Source organism: Canis lupus, chromosome 8, assembly GCF_011100685.1.
Source record: "Canis lupus familiaris isolate Mischka breed German Shepherd chromosome 8, alternate assembly UU_Cfam_GSD_1.0, whole genome shotgun sequence".
NCBI classification, from domain to species: Eukaryota; Metazoa; Chordata; class Mammalia; order Carnivora; family Canidae; genus Canis; species Canis lupus.
Window position 1 is genome coordinate 35,848,100 of NC_049229.1, and position 19,733 is coordinate 35,867,832.

The 19,733-nt window shown below is 44.1% G+C and overlaps 1 protein-coding gene and 2 long non-coding RNA genes across 5 annotated transcripts in view; 2 read left to right on the top strand and 1 right to left on the bottom strand.

Annotated features, from left to right (window-relative positions):
• Window positions 1-1,283: 1,283 nt before the first annotated feature.
• SIX6 (SIX homeobox 6) lies at window positions 1,284-4,090 on the top strand. The gene is made up of 2 exons (XM_038544871.1): window positions 1,284-2,284; window positions 3,365-4,090. Exons 1-2 carry the CDS (start codon window positions 1,713-1,715, stop codon window positions 3,531-3,533), a joined length of 741 nt encoding a protein of 246 aa, XP_038400799.1. The 5' UTR covers window positions 1,284-1,712; the 3' UTR covers window positions 3,534-4,090.
• Window positions 4,091-6,270: 2,180 nt separating this feature from the next.
• On the bottom strand, window positions 6,271-7,965 carry LOC111097063. Its single transcript, XR_005363357.1, has 2 exons — window positions 7,739-7,965; window positions 6,271-6,657 (listed from the first exon to the last, which is right to left on the bottom strand). It is a non-coding gene; the product is annotated as an uncharacterized LOC111097063 (long non-coding RNA).
• The window catches only part of LOC102152993, a 69,108-nt gene continuing 56,643 nt past the window's right edge, over window positions 7,269-19,733 (top strand). Inside the window, exons 1-3 of one of the 3 annotated variants that reach the window (XR_005363356.1) lie at window positions 7,269-7,383; window positions 10,508-10,597; window positions 11,853-12,687. This is a non-coding gene — a long non-coding RNA (uncharacterized LOC102152993). Of the gene's footprint in view, window positions 7,384-8,240; window positions 8,397-10,507; window positions 10,598-11,852; window positions 12,688-19,733 lie in introns of those variants that run through there. The other 2 variants (XR_005363355.1, XR_005363354.1) reach the window with 2 other exon arrangements.

Here is a 19,733-nt window from a genome sequence, read left to right on the forward strand (position 1 = left end):
GCGTAGCATAATCTGACCCGACACCTCCAACCATCTGTGCTATCTATCCGCCTTCTGATTTACCAGAGCTGTAGAAGCCGCATACAAATTGTACTTGATACTAAAGAAAAGACGCCGGGCCCAGTCCAGATCTGTGGCGAACATTCCTATCTGATTCCTTTAGGGATGGATCTACAAAGATGCTTTTTCAGCCATTTTCTTTGGAATCCGCTCTCCCAATTATTTTCTTCCAACTAAACAAGCAAGTCCCTATCAAAGGGTCAGGTGAGATCGTAGTTTCTTTTGACAGAGACCTCAGAAAATGGTATGATGTGGATGTCAATTGGTAATCAATAAAAGTTGCCAATTCAATCTGTTGGCCCTAAAGGCAGAGCTGCCAAGAAAGCCCTTCCTCTCTGCAGGGGAGGTCAATGCTCAGCAGCTTAGAAAGTGCTTTCTGCCCCCATTCCCATTGCTGAGGTTCCCCCTTCTCTATTTTACTTGCACTGAGTTTCTTTGGTGCAAAAAGGCCAAGGTTAGAGTTTCTATCCCCAGCTCAAGAATTAAATGTTCCAACACAGGGTAGGGCAAAATCAGCCTGCAAGGAGAGCAAATCAATATTTTTAAAAAGATGTTTGAAATAAGCTTTTAAGTTGCTGTCCTGACCTACCAGTGACTTCTCACTCTAGATGTGGCTATGCTGCACATTTGTTCAAGTCCATTAAACTGGGGAGAGAGGAATGAAAAGTATAAACTTTGGGAGGGGGTGCAATGCCCCTTTTCCTGAGTGTCTAACTTCATGGTCAACACCTGTGTTATCAGGTATGGGATTTGTTCTAGTTGGTATTTAAAATGATTTCAGAAGGCTTTTGAAGGTGTTGGGAATAGCTCGAACTGACCTCTTAACAGATCCCTGGTGCTGTTCCTTCTGCTTCAGACTCACTTCCCACTCGGCTGCTTTGGCAGCTGGAAAAGGGGGAAAGGCATGCGGGATAGGTGCTGGGGGAAAAAAATGAAGTAATCTACTTTCCTCCCTCCCCATCCATGCGCTACCCCCAAAGTTTTCTGTTTCATTACAATTACACTTGGCGAATTCTCGGAGGATTTCAATTTGGCCCAGTCCTCATTGTCCTCTGGAGACCTCTTGACCCAGGCAGCGCATCACTCCAAAGTGGATTCCTGTAGCACTACTGCCTCTTTTGGCAAGGGGGTTGGGGATGGAAGAAAAAGGCTGGAGGAAGGAGTTGAAACGCTGCTGTTCTTGCCTCTCTTTTTCTCCTAGCCATTCTCCAGTCTTTTCCTCCTCCAGATTCTGTAAAATACCGAGGAAATGTCCACGGGTGAACGGCGGGCGCTGTCGAGAGCGGGGAGGTGCTGAAATGACCCGGGCGCGCTGGTCGCAGTCTTGATTGGCAGAGAGGGCCGGTGACTGACAGGGGGTCTCCATGGCGCCCGCGCCGCCAATCCGCCCATTCTAGTAGCGGCGCCAGTTCGCCGGCCTGCGTGCCCTAACCGAGCCGAGCCGAACCTAGGCTGCGGGGCCGGCACCTCCTCCAATCCCTCCCGCTCGCTCACTCCCAGCCGTTGAGCCGCCGCAGCTGGCGGGGCAGTGCGTCCCCGCTGCCCTAAGCCGCTTCACGGAGGAGAGCCTGGCGCACCCGGCCAGGCCCGCGGGCATCTGCTGCGCGTCCCGCTCCGCGCTCAGCGTCCCCATTGCAGTCGGCACTGCCTCGATGTTCCAGCTGCCCATCTTGAATTTCAGTCCCCAGCAAGTGGCCGGGGTATGCGAGACTCTGGAGGAGAGCGGCGACGTTGAGCGCCTGGGTCGCTTCCTCTGGTCGCTGCCCGTGGCCCCTGCGGCCTGCGAGGCCCTCAACAAGAATGAATCGGTGCTGCGCGCGCGAGCCATCGTGGCCTTTCATGGTGGCAACTACCGCGAGCTCTACCATATTCTGGAAAACCACAAGTTCACCAAGGAGTCGCATGCCAAGCTGCAGGCGCTGTGGCTCGAAGCGCATTACCAGGAGGCCGAGAAGCTGCGTGGACGGCCCCTGGGGCCGGTGGACAAGTACCGTGTGAGAAAGAAGTTCCCGCTGCCGCGCACAATTTGGGACGGCGAACAGAAGACACACTGTTTCAAGGAGCGCACGCGGCATCTGCTAAGAGAATGGTACCTGCAGGACCCATACCCCAACCCCAGCAAAAAGCGTGAGCTCGCCCAGGCAACCGGACTGACCCCTACACAGGTGGGCAACTGGTTCAAAAACCGCCGACAAAGGGACCGGGCGGCTGCGGCCAAGAACAGGTTGGTACCTAGAGGCCTACACGCCTTGCGCTGCTCAGCCGGGTGGGGCGGGCGAAGGCACCCTGGGCGCCCTTACCCCGGGGGCCGGGCGACTTGGATCCCCAGGAGTTGAGAATTCAGTCTGTCTTCAGTTACAAGCCCACTGCGTTCTGGGATCCTGGGTGGGGAGGAGGGGGAAGGTTTCCTTCAGGGCTATTGGTTCTCCATACTCTTTCTCTCGTTCTCGGTGCCTGGAGGTTGCTTCACCTGCTAGTTCCAGTCACCAAACCAAGGCTGCATTGGGAAGGAGAAAGAAATAAAAATTAAAATCCCAGCAATAATTAGGGACCCCGAGGCTAATTCTTGTCAACCTGGGCCCAGGCTCCTAATAAGTAAAGCCTGGCTTATTAGCGATGTGGCAGGTTACTGTGGTCATTTTAAAAGCCCAGATGAATTCTCCTCTAACGGTTTGAAAACAGTTTTCGATGGACTTCTGGATGGAAGTGAGTTGTTTTTTTCCACGCGTGGATAACCCTGCCTCAAAACAGCAAACTAGTCAGCTGAGGCTTTCCCTTCCGCAGAGTGGGGATCTAAATTAGCTAAACATTGCAGCAAGGAACCCAGCCTCATCCCCCCAGGCCCAAACGTTCCGTGCAGTCCTCAGGCAGCCCTTTTTGCTTTTAGCTTTGGTCTGATCCGGCCTCGAGGGCACTGACACGAGCGAGCGCCGGGAGCAGGCGCCCGCTGGGAACGGGGTCCCAATCCAGGAGCCCGATATGTCCTTGTCACCCACAGCTCATTTATCTTGACAGTACTGTAAATCTCCCAAAGGTGGCAAACAACCACGAATGATCCTGTGAGCCCAGCATCTCAGATGGGGAGCCAAGAAAGGATTCGGAAGAAGGATGAGAAAACCGCAGGGCTCTTGGGAAGGCGGCCGCAGACTCCGGCCTGTCCTGTTGCCTCACTTTTCCCACTTAAACTGCCCGGGTCTGTGGGAGATCCGTGGCCGCTGGGCTTAAGGGATGCAGACCCGGGGGGAGGGGGGGCAATGGGCGGCTGTGTTACGCGCTGTGACTGGTATCCCTTTCCTTTCCGTAGACTCCAGCAGCAGGTCCTGTCGCAGGGGTCCGGGCGGGCTCTAAGGGCTGAGGAAGAGGGCACGCCCGAGGTGCTGGGCGCCGCCGCCAGCCCGGCCGCCAGCCTATCCAGCAAGGCAGCCACTTCGGCCATCTCCATTACGTCTAGCGACAGCGAGTGCGACATCTGAACTGCCCACCCAGCACGCTCAGAAACAGAATTCAGTGTAAAAACAAGACAAAATGAAATAGGGAGGGAAGTTGAGAAACCAAGCAAACCCAGCGCTTGTGAAACCAGGTGGCCAGGGACCCGTGGGCTCGGGTTGCCCATTTCCGCCCCCCGCGCCGGCCTGGCTCCACTGGCGCCCTCCGGCCGCTATCACAGGGGTCCGCGGTGAGGCCCAACCCAACGCTACCTTCTCCTTGCTTTGCTTTTTCCCAAGAATTTTGCTGCAAAGATGCCTCCGGAATCCGAACTGCACGCTGAGCGCCTGCCCTAAATCTCCCGTGGGTATTTCACGTCGAAAGGACGCTGTTATATATGTATAACTTTTGCTTTAAAGGTTTTTTTAAAAAACAAAACAAAACAAAACATATATATGCTGTTTATTTACTTATTTAAGAGACTGCCCTGATAGGTTTCTCTGTATCTTGGGAACTTGCTGTTTCTAAAGGGGCAGGGTGGAGCAGATGTGGGTTCCGTGTGAAGAAGCCAAACAATAAAAACCTGGTGAGCAACCTTTCTTAATTAAGTGAGATGCTCTCAGATTCCTTAAAAAAAAAAAAAAAAAAAAAAAAATACTCTTCACCAGGTAAGCAGGAGCCCTTGTGCAAACAGTCTCAGGAGAGTCTTCTTTTCTCTTTTGTGTTCTCTGATGTCTCCTGGTTTATATTTTTTAATGGCCCATGGTAGATCCATAACCACCTGCTCAAAAATTGTCTGTATGTATATACGTGTGTATGACATAATTAAACCTAGAAAATGGCAACATGAGCATCCCGTATAAGGCAACTCCACACATCCTCAAGCACAGGTTACTATTGCTTATCTACCTGACACTCACTTTTATGAAGTGTCAATGGCTTTCAGGAACAATTTAACAAGCCAAACTCTGGGACTCAGTCCTGAGTCCTATTTTATAAAAATGCCAGAGTATTCTGATTTAGGCTCAGCAATTAGGAAGGTTTTTGGTCTCCTTTCAGGACCCCTCCTATACAAAAGCAACAGGCACCCATGACCATGCTAGAGTGAGTATGCACTACATCTAGGATTGAACTCCTATTAAAATAAGACAAAAGATAGGAGAGGTTTTAATAACTAAACTAACATCTTCTTGATGAAGAAGCAGATTTTAATCAAACATACTTTCCACAAAGGGATACTTAGATGAAGGAAAGGATGTAATCAGACATATTGAGGTGAAATAGAAGGTTGCAGAGAAATGACTGGCATTTTAGAAGTCTGATATCTGTATTAAACATGAAATGAGTCATCTAGAGCCAAATTGTCCTGTAACTGCCTCAATTGAAACTATCAAATATTTTTAGGATTTAATTTGTCCTCCCAAAGTGTGTAGGTACATGCAGGCACACACATACCAAAAAACAAAACAAACCCACTGTTCTTGCACTAAAAAAGTATATGGAGAGTCTCTAAAGTTTTTTTTTTTCCTGGTGAAATGGGTTGTATATTATAAAATTTGACACTGATCTTTAAATCACTTAAGCTGAACTTCCCTCCTTGAGCTCCTCCTGCCACACACACACACACTCACACACACATACACACACACACTGCACTTTCAATTCACCTCTCTGTCCTTAGCAGATGTCCTTTGGTTCAGAAGCCTACTAACTTATTTGGGTAGAAGTGCCAATGTGCAAACCAAAAAAAAAAAAAAAAAGTGAAGTCATGGAAGACAAAAAGCAGTCAAATGGCAAGATACATGAGAGAAGCCCAAGACATGAATAAGGTTGGTTTTTGGTTTTTAAATCACTTAAACAGATTTGGCCTCATTTGGGCTTTATAAATTGTTTTAATTGTATAGAGAGGGGCCCTTATCGAGAGAACTGTTAACAATCAAAACTCTCTTGCACAAGAGCTCTAGATAGGAGTGGGGATGTCTTTTTGATGGAGCTGGTGTTCCTCAGGAAAGCAAGCAAATGCCTTTCTGTGGATCCAGAAAAGCTAGGATGGTAGAGCTTCCGAAGACTCTTATTTTGTTTCCTAGAACCCACCCCCACCCCCACTTCCTTGAATGCCAAGGAGCTTGGCCAGGATTCCTAAGAGGCAAGGGAGGTACCTAGAGTACAAAATTTAAGGAGGCATTCATTCATTCACTCTCAAGGTCAAGCAAGTACAAAGCATCTGGGAATGAGTGCCTCCTTAAATTTTGCACTGTAAGTACTTCCCTTGCCTCACCCTCATCTTGAATCTGCCGAGGAGTATTGCACTTCAAGGAAAAATCAAGAGATTTCCAGTCTTGTTCACCAGACCTTCTAGGTACTAAGCAAGGAGCTATCCAGATCAGCATTTGGAGAAGATCCTTAGCAAATTTTCTCTCTTAAGCTGTTTTCTGGTCTATGAAGGAAGGGAAAGGACTAATTAGCAGAATGATGTAAAGGCAGTTAAGATTCTAAAAATCCCATCCCACTCACCAGTTCAATTGATGCCTAAAGGGAGAAGAAAATGTCCAAAAAGATTTTTTTTTCTCAAGAACAAAGGGCTGTACTGCTAAGAACTAAGCTATCTCTTTACAAATAATTTTTAAATAACCCTTATGGCTTGGTAAAAAAAGAGAAGACCAAACAGTTATGGAGGACTTTTCTTCCAGCTTTAGTGAAAGCCTTTAAAGTACATTTTCCTTTCAATACATTTAATTTGCTTAAAGTAACATGTTGTCTAAGGATTACATTATAAAGCAGGTATTCTGTTTCACCAATCTGTAGGTTTATTTATCTAATTTCACTTTAGAATCTTAATGGGTGACATATTATTTTAAAGAATTTTTAAAATGTTTATCTGAAACCTGGTGGCACCTAATTGCTCTTGTGAGTAATCAATTCCTTGATGATTGGTCCAAATCTTCACACAGATATTTATGATAATTGGTCCAAATCTTCCCTTGGGCAGGTATTGTAAAAGTTTTCGTTTTCTTTCCAAGATTTTTTTTTTTCTGTATCAGTTTTATCCCGGTCTAGAAAGGTTTTTGTTTTGTTTGTTTTTAATTCCAGGTAGTGGCAAGGCTGAAGGTTTCCGACTTTGGAGAAATCTCCATATGGTGGGTTTCCTTTCCGTCTTCTGAAATTTATTTCCTGTAACAATTTCCCAAAAAGCAGTTACTCCAGCAGAGTGAAAAGAAGCTGCATTTTTAAAAAAAACTGACCAATGTGTGCATTTAACCACCAGCCCCAGCTCAGGCTTTTTTATCGGTTATAAATATTTCAACCACTCGCCAGTTCTACCAAAGGAGCGATGGCTCCCGCTCCCCAAATGCCGCAGTTGCTCGCTTCCTCCACTTTAACGACCCACTTCGCTTCCACCCGCCGAGCACCCCCCCCCCTCCGCCCCCTTTCCCTTCCCCAGTTTGTTTATAAAAATCTGGGAGGGAGTGAGGGAGGGAGGAGGGAGGAGGGGGGGGATGAGAGGTCGGGGTGTGGGGGGAGGACTTGCTCTTTGTTTACATTAAACAAATGACAGGCAAAGAGCTCAATCAAAATCTTCCTTGACCTCGTTCTCTCTCCCTAATTTTAACAAAAAGGAAAAAAAAATATTGTATCCAAAGAGAACGTGAATGGGGGGGGGGGGGGGGAGGAGGGGAGAAGCAGCTTTTCGCTCTATTCAGCCGGGACGCGGGAGCGCGGACGATTTCCGCTCCCATTGTGAGGCGGGGCCCGGGGGCGGCGGTGAATGGGGGGTCTGCGGAGCGGCCCGCGGGGCTGTCAGGCGGCTCAGCGTAATCAGGGCTAATGACGGTGGCCGGGCGCTCCGCGGGACAATGCGCGGGGCCGCGGGGTTTTGTCGGCCTGAATGGCTAATAGGTTCGCCTGGGGGTGCGAGGGGGGCGGTGTCGGGGAAGAGGCGGCGGCGAGGGGAAAAGGGGTCATTGTTCGCGCACCGGCCCGGGCGCCGAGGCGCGTCCCTCTCCCCGCGCGGCGGCCCCCGGGCCGGGAGCGGCCGACTGGAAGGCCGCGGCCGGGAGGCCCCCCGGAGGCCTGCGGCGACAGGGCGGCGGGAACGGCGGGTGCGTGGGTTCCCCGTACGGGAGGCAGCCCCGACACAGCTCTGTTCCCGCGGAGAAGCCCAGAGGCGGGCCCAGAGTCCCCGGGAAGGGGTGTCCCTCCTCCGGGGTTCGGATCGCGACTCCGGGAGGTGACGACTGCACCACACACCCACCTTTTCCGTGCAAGCGCCCTGGAACCTCTCAGACGTGTAGGCCGCGAGCCACTCCTATTGTCAGAGCCCCTGACCCAAATAGCTCGAGGAGAGGGAACCTCTCAGAACCCAGGGGGACGCGGCGTTAAAACCCGAGGCGCGGGGACAAACAAAGGCGCGCGCTCGCCCACAGCCTCGGACGGCGGGGCGGCTCGTGCGCCTCGTGCAAGACGGTGCGCCGCGCGCCGCGAGGCCGCAGCGCGGGTCTGGGCCTGCGCGGGCTGCTGCCGCGCGCGTCCGGCTTGCGTGTGAGGAGGCTGCGCGCCGACGGCCGCTCGCCACCCGCCGCGGTAAGCGCCTCGGGGCGCCGGGGCCCGACCGCCGCGGCTGTCCCGGCGGGCTCTGGGCGGCGGCCGCCACGCGAGCTGCCCGAGCGGGGGCGGGCGGCGGGCGGCGTGCGGCAGAGAGCCTCCCGACTCGGGCAGCCGCGGCCGGGGGCGGAGCGCTCGGCGCGCCCTGCAGATCCCCGCCAGCCGTCGGGGCGCCGACCGAAAGCGGAGCGCTGGAAACCACGAGCGAGCGGCGGCGCGGCTGCACTCGGGCGGGCCCCCGCCGCCACCCTCGCCGGGTCTCTCGGAAGCTTGGCGGCTCCCGTTCCGGCTCTTCTAAATCTCCTCAGGTTGGATCGCGCCTTGCAGCGCTATTTGCTAGGATTCGTATTCCCACACTGCTTCAGACTTGCCGCACCGCAGGGGACTGGTGGCTGGCGGTGTCGCGTTGTGTGGAGACGGAGGGGTGCGAGGGCGATCCCAGGGCAGAACACGCAGTGTGACGCCTGTGCCTCTGCTCGCTGAGGTGGCGGTGGCCGCGGCCGCCGCCTCTGCGCCCGCTCGGCCGCCTGCCTCCGCGGCTCGCCAGTGCAAGGGGAAGCCTGCGCCACCTCCAAGGAGGCTTTCGTGATTCAGGGCGCTCCCCTTGGAGACCTTTCCGCTTCCTTTTTAGTGCGCTCCCTGGACCTTATACGATGTGTGTTTTAGGCATTGTAATATAGGTCTGCGTTTGTCAATATGTTGGACACCCCCACCCCTCGCCCAGAGTGTAAGCTCCTTAAGGGCAGGGATTGAATTTTATCCATCTTTATATTTCCAGGACCTGGCCTAGTAGCAGGTACTCAATAAATATTTTTAAACTGAAAGAATGAATGGGTCTTTCTTGAAACCCGTCTCGAATTAGTGGAGGCTTACTGCTAGTTCTGAGTTCATTTGAAGAGCAAACGTGACGAATATAGGCTGGACCCCAACATTCACTTAAATACTTCAGGTTAGCAGCTCTGACCGACTTGTCAGGTTCTCTGGGATTGATACTCCCTCTTAAGCATACGGTTTTTCAGAATCCTGTGGCTTTGGGTTCCTAACATGAAAATTACCTTATCACATGCACATTTTCCCAAACAGGTCAGAGTCGTCCCTTTAGGTTTCAAAAATTCTAGCTATTACACTCTCTGGACGCTGTATAATAAAATTCATAATGCTTTTGTCTGTTATAGAATGATAGAAGTTTCCCCTTCCAAAATAACTTTCCCTTCTTTCTCTCTCTCCCTCCCTCCTTTACTCCCCCATTTTAGTCTAGACCTACAAATTAAAAGATAAACACACACAAAAAAAAATCACAAACTCCAGGTGTCAAATTTTAAGATCTTTGATTGGCACCCCACCCCCATGCTTAGGCTAAGTAAGGGTGAAAACAAGAATTTTCAATAAAATCTTAATCACAAAAGCCCTGTGAAGATCTACTGCTATTAAATTCATCTCGATTTTAAATTTTAATGGACAGAAGCAAGTGAACTGTGTGTAATTTTGAGTTCTGTTAAAATATATATAAAGCTGCCTCGTGGAAAGTCATTTTAGCCTGGCACTGTCAATCTGCAACCTGAGAATGTTGACTTGCTATTTGTTTTCAGACTGAGGAGATTAGCCTTGAATTTTTTAGCATGAAATCAAATATCTTAGTTTAGACTGTGCATATTAATTTGATATGCACAGTCTGGTTGGTAGTCAACTAGTTTATTATGCATTACAAACATTTTCAGACATTTAAAATTCCTATTAAAGATTTGTCCATTCAAATTCAGTACGATTTAAAGGCATATTTTATTGCATTGGATATACACCCGACTTTCCATAAATTCATGATGAAGTATGCATTTGAACTAAAGACCTATCCATATATACTAGACATCTGATCTACAAAATTATTTTTGCAGACAAGTGTGACTGTATGAACCAGATTCAATAGGAATAGAAAAGACAAGCAAATAGGAAAAGAAAAACTATACTAGAAACAGCATGTAGCAATAAACTGATACTTGAAAGGGTGGGATCAAACATACCTTGCTTAAGATACCTTAATCGCGATAGATTTCACTCAACTCTTTGAGCCACAGGTTTTACTTCTACAAAATGAGGTTGGTAATATCCAGGGATATTGTGAGTGCTTGGGATAATGTACATAAAACATGAGGACCAGATGCTCACATATATTAGGTGTTCAGTGAATAGAACTTCCCATTTTTCCTTATTAAATGATAGGCCAAGGAAATAAGCTGTACATATTAAAATTATGTTTTAATAGATGTCATCTACATATTTGAAATATTACTGAATTTGAATGCTAAATGCGGTTTTTAGAAGCAGGTCTGCTCACCACCTCTACCAGGGAGGGCCCGTTATGTTGGTTTCCCAGCCATGGTAACGGATGGACTTGTGCTAATGCAACATCGTTCTTTCTTAGGCTTTTAACTCTGCCTGGGGCTGCTTGTCATCTATATGAAGCTCTCCAAAGGGACCTTAGTCCATTCTGCAATTCTGGATAACCCGAAATGTAAGTATGATCAGTGAAGAAAAGATAACCTCTTAGAGAAAATGCAAGGTCTATTTTTTGGAAGAAGCAGTGATCCCAGTTTACTTACATTTGTATTGCTCTTCATAGCTAGTAATGAGATCCTTTCAGCTGCACCATCTCACTTCCTCACAAGAATGCTGTGAGGTGAGTCAGCAGATATGGATGGTTCTTACCTTCCAGATAAAACTGGAGGCTCACGTTGCTTGTGCAGCCACAGGACCAGGGAAGAATCAAGATTTTACAGGGCTTAAAGTTTAGATAACTTGAAGGGGAGAATACTCTTTAAGATAAAGGATACAAATTTATGAGTACAAAATTGGGTATTAGAAATTACAACAATTACAAAATTTTAAAACCTAGCAAATACAACAAACATCACAAAATCCAAATGATAACAAAATAAGTTTATTAATTTTCATATATATCTCTAGAATAGTTTTTTTCCCTACTTTTTTTCCCCCTGTGTGTCCTTTTATTGCTTCTATATATGACAACAATTTTACACTACAGACTTGAATAGATAATTCAGTCTTTCCTCTATTATGGGTTGTTTTTAACATTTTATTCATGATTTAGAAAAGCTTCTTTCAGTTTCATAATTCGTTAATAATGCCATATGTAATTTTTTGGATTGGTATCAAATTGGGAAAGCCTCTGTGAAGTTTCTTTCATATATGAACAGATTTCAAGACATAGACATTTCAATTTTCCTTGACACTGACAACACTCATTAGCTAGTTTGTAATCAAGGGCCTTACATATTCATGTTGTGACATATAAATTAGCTCAACAGGCAGTAGGAATATTCCTTATAAGACATGCCTGCACCAAAAGAGCTAACAATAACCTAACAATACACAGAAATAACAACAAACCATAAAAATATATGCCAGTAAACCCAAACTATATCCCCAATTCAAGTTCCCTGTATAGCAAAAATGACTGGTTACTTCAGTGCCACCCAGCACTAAGGGAAATGTGACAAAGGGAAAATAGGAGTGGATAGAGACAGTGGTCTATTGTAATTAAATTATCTTGTTTTGCAAATTTTCCAAAAATGCATGATCATGTGAACACAGTGCTAGGATCCCTCCCAGAGCCTTTGAAGGGATCTGTGTAAATAAGGTATTTTACAACCTATGTGTCACTTGCAACCTATGTGACTGCTTCTTCACAGGCAAAGTAAGTCTTTGATGAGAACAGGTTTTCCTTTTCTTTTTTCTTTTGAGAACAGGTTTTCAGAATCCATGTCCAGGCCTGCTTTCTATCATCCAGGACATAATGTATTTCCCCAGAAAATTTTGACAAGATTCTACTCAAAAGCTGTTTTAAAGGATCCCTGGGTGGCGCAGCGGTTTGGCACCTGCCTTTGGCCCAGGGCGTGATCCTGGAGACCCAGGTTCGAATCCCACGTCAGGCTCCCGGTGTATGGAGCCTGCTTCTCCCTCTGCCTATGTCTCTGCCTCTGTGTGTGTGTATGTGTGTGACTATCATAAAAAAAAAAAATACTGTTTTAAAAAAATGGTTCATTGATAGAAGAAAAGAGTTTCAGATTGTAGCTGGCCTTTGGTAGGACTGTGAGATAGACAAGTTACCCCTGAGAACCTCACCTTCCCTTTTGGGAGTTCTTTACCTTGTCTCCTTATGGGTGCTACATCCCAAACTGTAAAAAACCCTTCAGTGCTCTTCACCACCACCCTCTCCCCCCTTTTATCAAAATATATTCTTGGTTGTTACCAAAAAATCAGATAAGCCAATTCACATTGACATACAAATAGCTGCTAAAAGCTTAATAAATTACCTACAGATGGGGGCCTAAGAGGGTACTTACTAACTGCTAGGAGATAATCCTTTAATTCAATAACCCCAAATCACTAATGGTAGCAATTTGGACATCACTAGTAGGCTAGTACAAAATTATTTTTTGGTTGGAAGGGAGCCAGGAGTCCTTCAAGTCATCCCATGGAAGTAGATGACTGCTTCCTGGGTCAAATAGCACCAATATTAAAAATAAAATGAAGTAAAATAAACTTGTTGGGCCCCAACTTTCCGTTTAAATTTCAATTCCTTCTCTGTCATTCCTTTTACTACCATGCTTTGTGGGAAACAATACAGTAGTCTACATTCTTTGCCACAATTTCTTCATAGATAGTTACTCCTTAACCTCTTGCAATCTGGCTTTAACTTGCATCATTCCATCAAAATTCTCCCCTCAAAGGTCACTCTACTCAGTCCTCAACTACTCAACCTGTTGATCTTTAACACTGTTAAACATCCCCTCCTTCTAAACAGGACCAAGATAAGTTTGGGACAAGCAAGGTACCTAAGGTACAAAATTTAAGGAGGTTTGTGTCTCTCTCTCTCTCTCTCTCTCTCTCTCTCTCTCCCTCTCCCTCTCCCTTTCCTCACCCCTTTAGAGTTCTACAGGTTCAGGGCTGGCATCTGAGAATACCTCTGAAATTTTGCACCACAAATGCCTCAGCTCCCTTACACTAGTCCCAAGCCCTGCTTCTGAAACAAACAAACTTCTCATTACATTCACAGCATGGCCGGCAATTTCCTGCCTTCTTGCCTTTGCTCATGATGTAGGTGAAAGTGGACCTCCCTGCTTTGTGCCTCCCCTGCACTCTTTCCTACCTTCTTCTGATAGCAGCACTCTTAGAGAACTGCTCCTCCTAATTCAATTATGTTTCTGGTGAGGCTGGCAAACACAGTATCTCCCTTCCCAACTCACAACAGAGTACAACCACCAAGCTGGGCCAGTCCTTTCCAAAATTTCTGAATTGGAAGCAAAGGGGTAACTCTCTTTTTGCTCTTGGATTGAGAGCAATAAGAATATGATGCCACTTGTATCACCTGTTACCGGAAGCAGCCTGTTAGGAAAAGGAGGCAGGATGGAGGAAGGAGATACAGAGAAGGATAATGCTATAAAGTCTTTGTATGCTATTGACACTAATGGTAGCTCCAGTCTTGTCTATTCTGGTTTTGGTTACAGAAATATAGTATGAAATCTCCTACTTTTTCTTTATTTTTTAAGCTATTTTGAGTTTCTGTCACTTGGAAACAAGAGTACTGAGATATAACATAGAATGTTCTTCCTTTTTCATTATCCCATCTCTGTAAATACATGGACTCAACTTTCATGGCTCAACTCAAAGGTCACTTTTCTCCCAAAGCCTTCCTTGATCCTTAGGATTGAATTAATCTCTCCCTTCTTTGAACTGTAGTGGCATTTTATACATCTCTCATAATTATTTAGCTTCATGTCTTATATCTCTTACTATACTACATATTATTCCAGGGCAAGATCCATAATCTCTGTAATCTAAGAACTGAATACAGGATCTTTGATACAGCAAGCAAATCAATAGATTTTTGCTGAATGAATGAATGAATCAAATGGATGAATGAAAATAACTAAAGGATACCTGGGATCTTGCTTAATTTCAGGAAACTTGAATCTGAATAATCTGAAATTCTTTATTTTTTTAAAGATTTCTTTATTTGAGAGAGAGAATGAGCCTGAGTGGGGAGAGGGGCAGAGTTAAAGAATCTCAAGCAGACTCAGCACTGAGCACAGAGCTGATGTGGGGCTCGATTCCATGACCCTGAGATCATGACCCTAGCAGAAGTCTAGAGTCAGACACCTAACCGATTGGCCACTCAGGCAACCCTAAAGTTCTTTGAAAAGGAAAAGGGGCCTTTTTTTCTAAAAGAAAAATAAAAAAAGGAATGGCCCACTGATTGCTAGAGAAAATGATGAATGTTAAAGGATGCCAGAGTTCTTTCAAACATGGGAAATGAGACCTATGTTTATGTATACTCATATATGAATAAACAAATTCTAGAAGAATATACAAGAAGCTATAAACAGTAGTTTCAAGTCTGGAGGAGCAACTGAGCAGATGGTGGACAGAAGTGGAAGAGAGATTTTTCACTGTATACTTTGTATATTTTAATTTGTTTAATCATGTACATCATTACCTATTCAAAAGTTAAATTAAAACTAAATGAATAAAAGAATATCTAAATAAAGTAGTTTATTATAGAAATTATCCACCTACAAGATGAAAGGAAAAGTCTTTCTTAATGTAATGTGGTGATAGCACCATGCTCTGGTTTAAAAAGTGAAATAGCTCAAATAATTTATATAGAAAAAAAGATGTTGCAGTCTGGAAAATTCTACTGGAGATCTCAACAGGTGGAACAAATAGCCTTGGTAATGATAATGACACTGATGTTGAAGCTAAATGCAAAGGGTTCAAATAAAATTGTTCCACATTATTAAAAAAGGATAACAGAGAACAGAATTCTCCATCTACTAATTAGTGTTTTTCTTTCCAGGAATCATCCATCCATTCATTCAATATATATTGGGCTCATAGTACATGCAAGGCATTTTCTGCTCTCCAGCCACACTAAAAATCTCTTCATCTCTTAACCATTTAAGTAATTATTAGTAAATGACTGTCCAATAGTTAAAGATTAGAAGATAGAACTATGAGAGGAGTAGAGGGAGAGGGATAAGTGGACTCCATGCTGAGCACAGAGCCCCACACAGGGCTCAATTCCATGACCCCAAGATCATAACCTGAGTGGAAATCAGGAGTCAGGTTCAACTGACTGAGCCACCCAGGTGCCCCATTACATTCTTTAAAAAAAAAAGATTTTACTTTTTTTAAAGATTTATTTATTTTAAAGAAAGAGAGTGCTCACATGTGCTCACATGTGCATGAGTGGAGAGGGCCAGAAAGAGAGAAAGTCTCAAGCAGACTCACCACTGAACACAGAGTCTGAGGCAGCGCTTGATCTCAAGACCCTGAGCTGTTGACCTGAGCCGAAATCAAGAGTCCTACATTTAACCAACTGAGCTACCCAGGCGCCCCAAAAAAGATTTTATTTTCAAGTAATCTCTATACCCAACATGAGGCTCAGACTTAAAACCCAGAGACCAGGAGTTGCATGCTGTAGTGACTAAGCCAGTCAGGTGCCCCAGTGAATTACATTCTTGGACCTTGAAGGAAGGGACTGAGGTGGTATCTGCATCCAGAAATCTTAGAGAATAAATGGATAATGGGAGAGGTACCAGAATCCTGGAATGGGAAAATAATCTCCTTTGCTCAGAAAGAGAAAAAAGAGTAGATTTTAGAAACCATAGATTGAACCATTAGTTGTCTAACTGCAGGGAAGACCACAGTTTCCATCCTAAGTCAACATTTTTAGTCTGGACTTAAATGAAGGTTAAAAAAAAAGTCAAGTATTTTCAATGAAGAGCATTATAACCAAAAAATAATCAACACGATGGATGATAGAAACAAAATTCAAGACGATCCTACTTGACTGGAATGGTGAGCTAAAACTAGCAAGATAAACTTTAATAAGTCTCTCCCAAATATCTAGGCTTTAGCAACCTATAACTACAAAATTAGGTCATAGGATCACAGGTCACACTTCCGCTAAATAGGAAAATTACAGTGGACCCTGTTGGCTTGGTTGAAGGAAACTACCTTGGTTGGAGAAATTTCCCCATATCATGTTACAAGTGTCTTTTTTTTTCTGCTATAACCACCTTATCTTGATCCCACACTCTTGATACTACATGAGATTACCAAAATGCTGGGCATAGTTGTTTGTGCTCTATACCTATGATTCCCTTATTGTAACTTCTCTGGCCTCAAGGAAGAAGATTCTGTTCTCCCCTTTTCACCTCTATCCATGTAGGACAGACTCCGCACTAAAATCCCTGAAGTACAGCTAATGTGTAGCCAGAACCTGTGAATAAAATTTTGCTTAAGGGTTAGAGGGTAACAGAAAGGAAGTATAAAGCAAGAAATTCAAGCGCTGCTTGAAGTGACTGTTATTAGGACCCGAAGACTGAGTTCTTGCCAGATCCTGGCCTGCCTCTTCTTCCTTGGACCATCCATTCACTGAGAGTGCTTTGACATCTCTACCCCTACAAGTTCAAACTATACCCCCCTCCCCAAGGCCCAGAGAGAAAAAGAGAGAAGTTTACCCTAACCCATCTCTCAGTCTAAGCAGCACAGTTAAAGATAGCTGAAAAGTGTAGGCCTCCATAGCATTCAACTATATGGCATCTAGAAATGTGGGCAGAAACTGAGCCCATCAGGGCATAGAGCAGTGTTGGACCACAGGGCAAAGCCAAATAAAAGGAATCCGCTAATTAGAGAAATGGTTGATTCCAGGGCTGGGGCAGGATGAGCCTGGATAATCTTGTGGTACCAGAAAACAAGGAAATTCTCAAAAAAGCATAGAATAAGTCAAAAGCCAAACTGAAGGAACCCCACAATGGTCAAATTTGGAACAATTTGACCTAACAAACTGACATCATCAATGATGATAGTATTAGATTTTAATTTATAAAATAAATATCCATGAGTCACATAATTGAATAAATAAATGAGGAAAAATGGCAGCTCTTCCTTATAGAATTCCAATTAATAAATGTAGAGAGAGGGACACCTGGGTGGCTCAGTGGTTAGGTGCCTGCCTTCAGCTCAGGGTGTGATCCTGGAGTCCTGGGATCAAGTCCCACATCAGGCTCCCTGCATGGAGCCTGCTTCTCCCTCTGCCTATGTCTCTGCCTCTCTTTCTCTTTCTGTCTCTCATGAGTAAATATATAAAATCTTAAAAAATAAATAAATAAATGTAGAGAGAGTTTAAGAAGTACAAAGTCACCACTGGGCATACTTGCAATAGTATTTGTTATAGACAAGATCTACCTATGGATGCAAAAATTAAGGGGCAAAAGTTTGAGAAGAAACAGGATATTAGCCAAACTCTCGAAATATCCCAAGATAATTATCAATTGCAAAGGGAAAATAGTGATTTTACAGTAAAGAAACCTGACATTACTAACTTAACCAAGCAATCAAGATTAGCATCACCAGTAATAAAACATATAAATATCATGTACCTCTGTTATATCCTAAGAAGGACATAAAATGACTTGTATGATATTCTTGCCAAAAATGCATAACCTTGTCATGAGAAAACATTAAACCCAAATTGGAGAGACATTCTACAAACTAACCAGTATTCCTCAAAAGTGTCAAGGTTGCAAAAGATAAGAAAAAAACTAAAGATTGACAGAGACTGAAGAGAGATACAACTAAATGCAATGTGGAATCCAAGATGAGATCCTAAATGGAAAAAAAAAAAAAAAAAAAGACACCGGAGAAAACTGGTGAACTTTCAATAAGGTTCATAATTTAGTTAATAACAATGTGCCACTATTAATCCTGTTCTTCCATTGTACAATGGTTAAATAATTAGTTAACATTAGGAGAAGCTGGGTGAAGTATATATATGGAATCTTTGCACTATTTTTGCATATTTTCTATTATAAAAATTTTAAAGTATCAGCTTTCTGGAATAAATTAATTAATCAGTTATTCATTTGTTAAATCAAACTGCAAAAACCAAGAAAAATAATTTTGCATAATTTTAATTCACCCAATGAAAAACATTAAATTGATTTCCTCTCTCATCCCCTCAGACACACACACACACACACACACAAACCAACTGAGGAGGCCTTCAAAAAACATCTGTGTTAAGATTACCATATTACCTTAGCTGAGTCACCATGAATCACCAGAGGACATACTGTTATTTAATTTGTATCTGCTTGTTAATATGGCATTCCCTAATCAATTTTTTAGAATCCTTTAAAATGTACTGTTCCTTAATCTTGAATTCTGCCTCAAAACACACATGTTGTCTCTGAATTATTTCTTAAATTTGCATGACTACTATTGCCTTTAGCATAGACTCTTTTGTTCTTCCCCTTCTACAAAAGAGGTTTAGCAGTTATCCAAGGAAGTCAAAGATGCATGTCTATTGTATATCTTTTTTTGTGTGTGTGTATTGTATATCTTAAGTAATATATGGGAATAAAGACTATTCCTGATTCCTTTTTCCCCTTGTTATGTCAAGTTAGACTTTGAGAGAAGTCCTGGGGACCCTCCCCATCTCAAAGAAAGTTCCAAAGGCTTCCAAAGAGAGCTCACTGCTACAGACTAATAGGAGAGAAAGAGTGAACAGGTGCAGAGTGAAAGCAATGGTAGTATTTTGAAGGTGGAATTGGAAAAAAAAAAAAACAAAACCAAGTATCCCTTTAAAGTTTGAAGTCTTCACACTTTCCTATATACTCTTAAATAATTTCTTTGCTCTATCAATTTTTGGTATAAAAATTTCTGAATTTTGAAGACAAATATAATTTCTGGTTATTTGCATTATACTCTAGGTAGATAACCAATCAGATTTCTCCTTTTGCTCTAAAAACCTTATTCTTCTAAGAAATAAATCCAAAGAAGTTAAAAACTAGTCAGGCTTTCAATTTGTATCTTAGGCAAGTTCCTTTGCAGCTAACCAATGAGCTAAGAGGAAATACTACAGTTTAAAGTAAGTATCTTAGATTTAGTAGAGCGTCTGATTAAACTGACTCCTGTGGATGAGCACTGGGTATTATACTATATGGTGACAAATTGAATTTAAAATAAAATAAAATAAACTGACTCCTGTTTGCAGGACCTCTGGGCAATAATACAGACTTAGGTTACAAAAACCTAGTATCACTACTATTCTAATGGAGAGAACACATTTCTTTCTCAATTGACGCATTAACCAATAATGACTAGACTCAGTAATTATAAAATCACAATAAGGGGCTACACATAAAAGCCACGGAACTTCCTCCAAGTTATTACAATAATAACTTGTCTGATTTCTTGTTAATACATTCGTCCTGGGGCACCTGGGTGGCTCAGTCAGTTAAGCATCTGGCTTTGCCTCAGGTCATGATCCCAGGGTCCTGGGATTGAGCCCTGAGTCTCCTTCCCTGCTCAATAGGAGTCTGCTTCTCCCTCTCCCTCTGCTTCTCCCCACCCCACTCACTCATTCTCTCTCTCGCTCGCTCGCTCTTTCAAATAAATAAATAAAATATTTTTAAAAATACATTTGTCCTTTATACCTAGGCCCTTTTAATTGGGATTTGTGGCTTTACTCCTTCCACTCTCTCAAGCCCCATGACTTCTGCTCCCTCTGGCAGAGCCCTCTTCTTATGCATTAAGGGAACAGACATAAAGCTAGCCTG